Here is a 10,772-nt window from a genome sequence, read left to right on the forward strand (position 1 = left end):
GAGTCCATCTTACTGAACAAGCTGAGAAAAAGCCTTTAAATTGAAATAATAAATGCAATTTCACCCAATCATTTTATTAGCAGGCAGAGTATCATCCTAATCTTTCAAAGTGTCAAATAAAACCCAAAAGCAAGAAAAACCCCAAAGACTTCTAGAAGATAAATGCACATGACTAGCTGTTCTGAAGGGAGTAAAAGAAAATGTGACTCTTAAAGCTTTAAAAAATGTTTCTGAGATTTCTATGGTGAGATACAGATACATCCAATGAAAAGATTTCATTGAGAGCCAAGATAAGATCTTGTGCCAGCTAATAGAGAGAACTATTCCCAAACAACTCAATGAATTGTGCAACACATCTTGTGCATCAGCAAAACCCATCACATCAGGATTTAGAGGCATATGATCACATCTGAATCTACAGGTCAGCTGCAAGGGCAGACAATTCAATGCTCCTGCTACTACTAAACAAAGCTTGATACCTCATGTGGGAACCACACTGCAATTGAAGGAATCCAAAAGAAGGAATCCAAAAGTACATATGCTCATTTCCATGGAAATGTTTTGCATTTGCATTCTGCTTGAAAGATTACTGGCCTAAGGATTCTTATTGAAAACTCTTATGCAACAGCAACACTTAACTCATGCAGCGAGGATGCTGCATTCCAGGGCATTTCTTGCAAAGCCATTTCAGGCAAATGACAGCTCTTAGCTCTGAACCTTGTGCTCATCAACCCTCTGGATTTTCAGATTGTGACTGCTCAGCATTTTCTAAGAATCAGGCCCCAGGAAGTACCTCAGCATGAGCATTCCAAAGTTAGCATATGGATCATCACCAGACATTAAAAACCTGATCCAAGTCCTACCTCTGCCTTCCTAAAATATTACTGTGTTCCCACAACCAGAGTCTCTCTGCACCACTAACAACCTTGTGTTGCAGAGAAGAGCTCCGATCTACAACTGCTAGGAAAATAAGGCTCTGATAGTCAGGGTACTTTACCCATGAGTAAAAGTCAGGCAGGGAAAAAATTGGAGTACAACATTTCCCCACATCCCACCCCTCCTCAAGCTAAATTACTCCTTTATATTCTATGTCTTTTTTAGTGACTACCGAATTTCTTCAGGCTGTTCTCCAAAGATTACAGAGTTTCTGTGTAAACTTTCTTGAGATTACTCCAGCTGAAGTCTTCATATTGTTTAAACTTATCCATCTGAAAACTTCAACTAAACATTATTATTCAGATAAGGGGTTTTTTTCAGACAGGGTTGATGAAATTGACTGAAAAATAGAGACACAAATGATAATTTAAATCAAAATTAGTACCTGCATTGTAAAGAGTAGACCAGGTGTATGACTATAGTCATGTTTTCATTTATTTGAGTTTTTGATCCTATAAAGACAACCAAGATTTTGGCCCTACCTGTGTTTTGATGAGCATTGAGAGGGCTTTAATTTGGTGGGCTATGCAGAAGATACCTGCATCTGCTTGCCCTGCAGCATTTTTCCACCTTCCCTATTCCAACCTGGCACACTCAGGTGAATAAACACAAAGGGATCAGAGAAGGGATTTGAGGATTGAAAGTGAAGAGTTGAGCAGAAAAAGCTCAAAGTGAGGAGAACTGAGAATGTTTTCAAAGGTTTTTAATTTTGCTTTCCAAACACATTCAGCAGTTAAGTTGAAAATGCCACTATATACATCCCCTACTGCAGCCTTTAAGCTTTCTGCATCCAAGTTAAAGAGCAGACACACAGCCCTGTGGTGTCAAACAGCTAATGAAAGAAATTTTGGAAGAGAAATATGGAACAGAGCAGATGAGGCTGGAGGTGTGGGGAACAGTTTCTATTGGGTTTACGTGACAAGGTTTGGGGAGTTAGGGGGCTACAGGCTTGGCTTCTGTCAGAAGGTGTCAGAAACTGTCCCCATGTCAGGTGGAGCTTGTTCTAGATGGCTGCAAAACAGATCTGCCACTAGCCAAAGCTGAGCTCATCAGTGACATTGGCAGTGCCTCTGGGATAACATATTTAATAAGAGGTAAAATAAAGCTGCACAGCAGCTGGGAGAGAGGAACATGTTAAAACAACAGTGCAGACACTAAGGTCAGTGAAGAATCTCTGGCTGGAGAAAGGCACTTCACTGACAGTTGACCTGCTTTGTCAACTTGTCCCTTATTCCTCAGATGTTTCCATTCCTTTGGTGATGTCCAAAGGATCGTGATGTAACCATACTTTATTGCAGGCATGAAAAGCCTTGCTAAGGAATTAGAGGAAGAGGAACAGGACAGAGCAGCTAGAAAGGAGACCATTCACAACTAGCTACAAATGTTTCTGAAGTGAGGAGGAAGGACTGAGGTCTTCAATCTATTTCTCTCTATCTCTCAACCCACATGAATTGCTGAGCACAGAAAGAGAGTGATTTACATTTATGGAATTTAAAAGCACATTCAGACTCTTTGCAGTACCACAGGCATATGCTTTTTGTAGGCTTACATAGGAACTCAGCACTGAAGTGGATAAGCCCAAATTTGGAAATTTGGAAGGCATTACACACACATAAATACAAGACATTGTATGCAAGTCTGTTTCCAGCATCAAAAAAACCCCAAAACCCATCACTATCTTTTAATCTTCAAGAAGGAAATTTCTTCTAATCCCCATCATTAACTAACATGCTTTTTCTTCACACAGCATTTTTGAACGATGGTTAAGAAGACACAGGCCCATGCTAGAAGTATACCCAGCAGCTAATGCACCAATTGGGCACAATCGAGAAAATTACATGGTCCCCTTCATCCCTCTATACAGAAATGGAGAATTTTTTAAATCCTCAAGGGAGCTGGGGTATGACTATGAATATCTGCAGGAACCAGGTAACGTTATAATTTTGGGTAAAAGGTGAGATGTAAAACTTGTTGCCTATAACCTGGAATATGTCTGTCATACAAGAAGATAAAAAATCCTTTTAATTCCAGATTTTTTCCTGAATATAGTCCCAAATAGTACCTGCTTGTTTTCACATTTCTGGTCTCATATATGTGATGGGTGAGCAACTGGATTATGGGTCAGGCACAAAGGGTTACAGGGAATGGGCTGACATCAGACTGAGGACCTGTCACTAGTGGACTCTGCAGGTCTCCATCCTCAGTCCTGTGCTCTTCAACATCTTCATAAATGACTTGGATACAGGACTGGAAAGGATACTGAGCAAGTCTGGAGACTATAGAAAACTGGGAGGAGCTGTTGACTCTCTCAAAGGCAAGGAGGCCCTGCAGAGAGACCTCAGCAAATTAGAGGACTGGGCAATCACTAACCAAATAAGGTTCAGAAAAGGGGAAGTGTCAGATTCTGCACCGGAGATGGGGAAATCTTGGATGTATGGACAGACTGGGGAATGAGATGCAGAAAAAACTTAATCCAGGTGTTGGAATAAAAGCTCTTGAAACAGTCAGATCAAGACCAGAAATATGTATCCATATTTTTAAATCAAAGACATTAGTTTCCTAAAATCATATTATTGCTAGAATTGTACAACTCAGACAAAGTGGCAAATACCATCACTTTCAGGAATTCTGAATCATGAAATTGTACTGCAAGAGGAAGGAAATGGTAAAATACTTACCATTCAACAATTAATTTATGTTGCCTCTTGGACTCTTGCCTTTTCCCAGGGGAGCACATAGTCCTCAGAAAAAGGAAATCCTAATAAATTCTGTCCATGTTCTTAACACAGAGGTAAGGAAAGTAGTTCCTTAATTATTCTGAAAGATCAACAAAATGGATGAAATTCAACCTTGTTCAGAAAGCCCAGATTATCCTCAGATGTCGCTCAACTCCTTGTCAATCTCACTGAGAAGAAGCAAGCTTAAGCTATTTCTTATCTGAAGGGAAGAATTGGTTACAAATGGGAAATGGTTGGACTCTCAAATTACAGATATAGATTTTCTCACTCTAGTGTACAAATACAGACTTTTCTTTAGGAGAAGAGAAAGTGTGACTGCCAAACAGGAAGTACTGGACAAGTAGGAAAAAATCTATGAAAGAAAAAAAAACAATCAGTAGCAAAGATCTGAGTGGTCAAGAAAAGGCAGCATTTCTGCAGGTCTTCCAGATGAGGAAGAAGAGGCAAGACAGAGGAAAAGAACAAGACAGACCGAGGAATGAGCACACAAGATCTGGCCCCATCCTATTCCCAAAACCTGGGGTTTTTTTGCTCATAAAGAAAGGGGCGATTTTGGTGGTTCTGGATTGAGAGTTGGACTAGATGGCCTTGGAGGTCTCTTCCAGTGTTGACAATTCTGTGATTCTGTGAAGAGCAGCAGTTCTGAGCTACAGTACCAGCAACTTAGGAGAGATGACGTAGGACTACACAGAGCATAATGAGGCTGGTTACAAGAAATAAAACTTGGAAAGAATCCAATGACAAAAAGGCATTTTAATGCTAAATTATATTGTTGTGTCCCTGAGGAAAAACTGATGCCTGTAGCTCTGCTTTCCACTGCAAAGCTAATCACTGTGTAAGAGTACATAGTTTTAATTGCAGGTCCATTTATTTTTATATGTATGACAGTGCTGAAAAAGAAGTGGTCTCAAACAGTTCGTATGGAAATCCGTCCCTCAGGACTCCAAGGCACATGTCACAGTGTACCTACTGGGGAGCTGCTCTGAGCAGAAGCTAGAGCAGACAGCTGGCTTTCCTTGGCATGAGAACAGTGAGCTGTAAAATGACCACAATGCCTGAAAACGAACACAGGTTAGCATCAATAACAGAGATTTGGAAGACTAACTGCACCATTTAACAATAGCTGTCAAAACAAGTTGCTCTGTTAAGATCTGTTTCAAGAGTTATATTTTAGCACCTGGACTAAGCTTTTTCTGCATTCTTTTCCTTCTTTCAGAAATGAAAAGAGATAAATTTACAGATGCACTCTTGATTTTTCCCCAGAAAATCTCCCTCTCCCACTGGGAAGTTTAATAGAATCATAGAATCATTTAGCTTGGAAAAGTCTTCTACCACCTCATGATGGTCCAAGCATAAAACCAGCACTGTCAAGCCCACAACTAAACCATACCTTAGCACCACATCTTTATGATTTTGGAACACTTCCAGGGATGGTGACTCTGCTACTTCCCTCAAGCCTGTTCCAGTACTTGAAAATTCTTCTCATTAAAAAAGATTTTCTGAGCTATAATTATGAGGAGACTGATGAAATCTGTAGGAGCTGTGAACTTTCCATGACTACAAAGACAAGCAACCGTGCCTTAAAGCTGACTGAGGGGCTCCATCATTTGAGTCTCTCCTAGCTCATTTTCCTAGTTTTGATTGTGGAAATCTCACAGGTATTTATTTTGAACACCCAGAAGTACACAACCAGTGAACAACAAACACATAAGAAATGGCAGAAACCAATTGTCCCACTCCCTCTTCACACCTAGTTTAAAGACTTCTCTATCAGCCCTGCTAATTCCTGGGCCGTGATCCTTTTCTCCCTTTGACTCAGGTGTACCTCATCCAACATGAGCAGGCCTGGTGCTGTGTAAGCCACCCTGTGGACAGAAACCCCAAAATTCCACCTATGGCACCAGCCACTTGGCCATGTATTGATCTGTTGAGTTTTCCTATTCCGTTCAGTATTTTCCCCTAGTACTGAAGGAATCAAGTACAATACTACCTGAACACCTGCTCCTTTAACTCAATGAATGCCCCAGTGCCCTGAAGTCCCTTCAGATTACCCTGGGGCTTCCTCCTTCAGTCTCATCTCTATCCACCTGGAATACTAACAGAGCGTAGTCAGGGGGGGCACACCAAACCAGGCAGATTCCTGGCTACATCTCTTACCCAGGCCCAGGGAGGCAGCATCTTTTCAGAGCACAGTGCATGTTACAGCAAACTCCTGGAAGTACCATGACCCAAGAGGACATATGGATTGTTTTTCTGGGCACCAGTGAAAATGCAAGATAACAGGAAGACATTTACAGCCTTTGTGGGGATACAACATTCTAAATTGGTTGAGTACATCTAAATCAGTCCAGATGCATAAAGAGTTTTCAAAAATAAACCACCATAAGAGTTCCCAGAGAAAGTGCCCATGGAGGTGCTCTTTCTTTCCCCTACTAGATAGTAATTACTGCTAATAATCGTCTTTAGAGCTAGTAGTTGGGAGATGTGGATTTCAAATCCTCCTTTGTGCAAGCAGACAAGTATTCCTGTTTTTCAAATTCAAGCCAGCACATTGTTGGGTGCATTTTGAACAGGTTTCTTTCCAGCCTCTGCTGTGAAGTGAGAGCCCTGTATGGCAGGGTTTTCATAACTCATTAAGCCATAGCAAGAAAAACAGACACAGACACACACATTCATACCACAGAGCAAGAAGGCAGCTGACCATCTGACAGTGAGAAGCTTCCCTGGATTCACCAAAGAAAGAGGATTTCTTGTGCAGAATGACCACAAAATTGCTGTCTACTGCCTCTCCCCACACAGGAACTGTCAAAGCAAGTAGAATGCAAGTCCACAATTAATGAAAGGAAGATTTTATCCCCATTCAATATGTAGTTAAGGCAGGGATATTTTTGCTGCTAAAATTTGTGATAAAAGTTCAAAGAGCAGCTTGAAAAGAAGATGGAAGGAGAAAAAAATCCTCCAATGACTATTACACACAATGGCACCACACCTGGTACAGAAAATCCCTGACCTGCAAATTTTTGGTTGCTGGGTGGGTATTTTGTGAAAGTATTGTAATAGACTTGACCTTTTCTTAAACTCTCCCCAGAGTTCTGCCTCACTTATTGTTGCCAAGGGATGCTGAGCTAGCAGGACCCTTGGTCATACAGTATCAAACTTCTTGGGTTACAGTCTGAAGTTTTGACAAAACCATGAGGAGCACTGGGGACAGTGAACTCTATGCCAGCCTTGGACATGAAGGTTGAGAAACAGACTATCAGGGCTGAAGAGATCTGTTTAAAACTATTTGTGGCTCTCAGACAATTTCTGCCACTCTTGCTGCTTTATACTCAGCCTTCCAGTATTATCTATTATAGAGCTTCCATAAACTGACAGTACATTACATCAAGTTAAATGATCTTTCTTTTTCTGTTTGATTTTTCAAGCCCTCCAGTCTTTCCAAGACTTTTTGACACCCTATCTTCAGCAAGCCCGTCAGATCTGGGCTTGGTTGGTTGGAGCAGCTGTGTTTGGAGGCATTGTTACTGCTGTGCTCACAGGGCTCATCAGGGCCTGCCGGAAGAAAAAAGGAGGAAATTCTTCAGAGATACAACCCTTGCTCATAGAAAGTGAAGATTACAACAACATAACTTACCAGTCCAATTTCTAGAGGCCTCCAGTAACTCAGTCATGTTACTAAGGTGCTAATTAAGAACGCAATGTTTGATTGATGTTTACAAATACCTTGTGGAGGTGTGCTGCAGAAGCGGGATGGGCAGTCTCAAGCCTCTTGTAACCACCAATGTTATAGCATCTTGTCAGATCCACTCCTACAAAAACCCCCCAGATCCAACATAAGCTATGGCACCACCCAAAGAACACTGTGTATTTCCTAAGCTTGATTAAATAATGCTCCTATGAAACCAGACCAGCTTGTGTGGTGGATTTAATGTATAATTCTCTTTTATTTGGTTTTTCACAACTGTAGGGTCCAATGCTGCAGCCCAACCCATGTGTTTGGCACATGGACATAGTGACAGGTGTCTGCATAATTGGTGCTACATCCACTCTGCGTTTGAATGTAAGAGCAGAAATAGCCCTTTAGTCCAGTAAGTAAAATATACAGTGACTGAGGAGAGTGACTGTCCCACAGACACATTTTCTTCTGGCATAGGAGAGTTTTCCCTCCAGCTTCTATAATGTCCCATAATGTTGGTCCTTGATTGAATGCCATCAGTAGAAGAAAGAGGAAGCTCAGAAACCACTTCTCACTTGCTTAAAATGCTCATAAGTTGCAGTCTTCTATACTGCCTTGCATTAATCTGGGGAGCTGGGTGATTTTTAGGAGAGGAAACTTGGTCTCACCATGCCCACCCCTGTTCCACTTGCCTTAATGGTTGCTCACATTATGGCTGACTATTGGTTGCTCAGTATGCACAGATTCCACCAGATGACCCACAAGTAACAAAACAAAGTGTTGTGGGTTGACCCTGGCTAGATAGCAGATGCCCACCAAAGCTATTCTATCACTGCCCTCCTCAGATGGGCATGGCACAGATAATATGAGGAAAAGCTCATGATAAGGACAGGGAGAGATCATTCACCAAGTGCTGTTATGGGCAAAACAGACTTGATTTGGGGAAATTGGTTTAATTTCTTGCCAATTAAAAGTCAGAATAGGATTGTGAGAAATTACAACAATAATAATAAAAATACATCTTCACCAGCCCCTATCTTCTTCCCAGGCTCAGAACTAGACTTCTCTTCATCTTCCATGCCAGCAGCACGGGGGTGTGGGGAATGGGTACTGTTATACCCAAGATGTAAAGACCCATTCAATCTACAGAGAGAGAATGAAAATCCTGTATGTTCCCAGGGGCCTGCCAGGAAGAGTCTCCTGTTGGAGTCTAGAGCTGGTATGCTTTTGGAATGCCCAGTCCTGGAGTTTGAACATGACTGGAATATGTTGGAATTGTGTACCTTAAAAGTCCCAAATGCCCAGCTTTGAGACAGTCTGAATGACTGTGGCATTTGGGACAGACGGGCAGAGCTGTGACCCCTGGTTGGGTGCTTGCCCTGACAGAAATTCCACTCCTGTGTTTCATTAGATGCTTGCTGAAAAAAATGCAAAATATTTCAGTGTCAGTAAAGCAATGCCATCCTTTGAAAAGTTGTTCTGATAGAAAAATCCTAACTGTATTAAGCAAGTTTATTTCAGTCTTTTCAGTATTCCATGGTGATAGCATTTCATTTTCACACTGATCAAGTTTATTTTCACCAGATGTCACCCGCTTGCAAAAGACACAGCCAACAAGTCATTTCTGATTCAACTCTTCAGCTGTTCATGTCTTCTCCACAGATCACCAGTGTTCCCTGGGCCTCCCTCCTTTGGCCATGGCAAATCACCATGTGTGAAAGGATCAAAGTGAAGCTTTGGCTCATCAGATCTTCTAAATCCTACTTTTTGGCAGCTCTTGACCATCCCTTCTTCCTCAAAACCATGCAATGAATAATTTATACCCGTGACCAAACTCATGACCTATTAGTGAAAGTCTGCTTATGCTCTGCTCAGATCATTTACCAATTCCCAGGCAGGCTTTTTCCTTTCCCTTTTCATCAGTGAAGGATCTGACAGCCTATTTTCTTCCCATGGAAGTTTCATCACAGAGAACTCAAACTAGCCCTAACTGCTGAAAGAGAATTTTTATCCCTTTCATATTTGTATTTGCTTGGGCATACCCCCGAGCAATTTTCCCACTCACCATATGACTTGGAGACCACATCTGCTTTGAGAGGGAACAAAGAACACAGGCCTGTTTCCAACAGTCAACATGGTCTGCGGTCAGGAATAGAGAGCACAGTGTATATTAATCTTAGTAACTCGGACAGAACTCACACAAGCAACGCCTGCTGGTTCTCTCCATTGTTGTGGTGTTTCTGCTCAGACCAGTGGCATGATGCCAGTTGGGAGTCAAACCTCTTGAGAGGTGTATCTGACTCTGAGCACATGGAAGCAGCCCCAGCTGCTTCCCTTTTCCAAACAAAGATGTTTAGGTTCCTTTGGTATGGGAAGCAGACACTGCTGCACCAAGTGCAGACTGACAGCGCCAAACTTAAAGCAACTGGTTTGGGACAGGAGAAATCGTACTGTAGACATGCCTTCCCTTTGGCTTTTTGGGGCCCTGCATCTTAGCTTGGACCTGCCACCTAGGTTTTGGATGGGACAGAAAGAAGGAGAGGCTTCATTAATCACCATGGGACTAAACGTTTTCTTGGCCACCAGCACTGCCAGGAGACATTGTGCTTTCCTGTCTGCAAGCTACAAATGGAATGGGCACATTCTTTTTCTTCTCGGGGTCATGCTTAGGGTTGTGTTTAGTCCTGTGCTCAGACATATGCTGAATTAAATGTTGAAGCTCTTTTCTTCATAAATGCTTCCCTGAGATGGATGCTGGAGCTCCATTATTTTTTTTTTTTAATTGGGAATGAGGTAATGCCATGAGGCTGTGCTTGCAATGTGATCTCACTGAATCAGAATGATCAGAGTTTAAACAAAATCCTGCCCTTACCCCTTCCTCTGTCTGGCCAGGGCATCTTGAAACAAGAAATTTCTTATTGCCATTAGGCAGCTGGATCAGACTTATGGAGTTTATCCTGATGGGATCAATACCAAAAATAGAACACTATAGTACTTAGAGCTTGAAAATCTATATCCTGCTTATGTACACCAGGCAACCACACAGACCTTCACCCAGTGGGCACTGAGGTCAGGCTTGTACAAAAGTACTTGTTAGATGAAGAGCCCACCACTTTAAAGGTCCAGGGAAATATTTGCAGCACCAGCACCATGTTGTTTCACATAATGAAAAAAATTAAGAAACCTAGAGCATACCTGATAGCTTCATTATAATCTACTCAGCTTCGCATGTCTCTGGCCTTTGCAAGAGACTTACCTCTGTTAAGTTTTTCATTTTCTAGCCTGGTCTCTTACTTCCTCAGACTGTTAAGAGTCACATTTAGTCAAGGCAAGACAATGAACAGCTGTCAGTTTTTTCATTCTGCTCTCCCTTCCACATTTTACCCAAATTTGTATTTTTAGCACCTGGCCTCTCCATTGAG

The 10,772-nt window shown here is 41.8% G+C and overlaps 1 protein-coding gene across 1 annotated transcript in view; it reads left to right on the plus strand.

The window, feature by feature from the left end:
• TYR (tyrosinase) overlaps positions 1 to 7,581 on the plus strand; it is a 42,556-nt gene extending 34,975 nt beyond the window's left edge. The window contains exons 4-5 of the mRNA XM_066177406.1: positions 2,684 to 2,865; positions 7,100 to 7,581. Coding sequence (XP_066033503.1) covers positions 2,684 to 2,865; positions 7,100 to 7,323 — 406 coding nt within the window. The 3' untranslated portion in view covers positions 7,324 to 7,581. The remainder of the gene's footprint in view (positions 1 to 2,683; positions 2,866 to 7,099) is intronic.
• Positions 7,582 to 10,772: the final 3,191 nt, after the last annotated feature.

The sequence above is a fragment of the Chamaea fasciata genome, unplaced genomic scaffold (genome assembly GCF_029207755.1).
Source record: "Chamaea fasciata isolate MVZ Bird 193981 ecotype frontalis unplaced genomic scaffold, bChaFas1.0.hap1 SCAF_2, whole genome shotgun sequence".
Classification (NCBI taxonomy): Eukaryota; Metazoa; Chordata; class Aves; order Passeriformes; family Sylviidae; genus Chamaea; species Chamaea fasciata.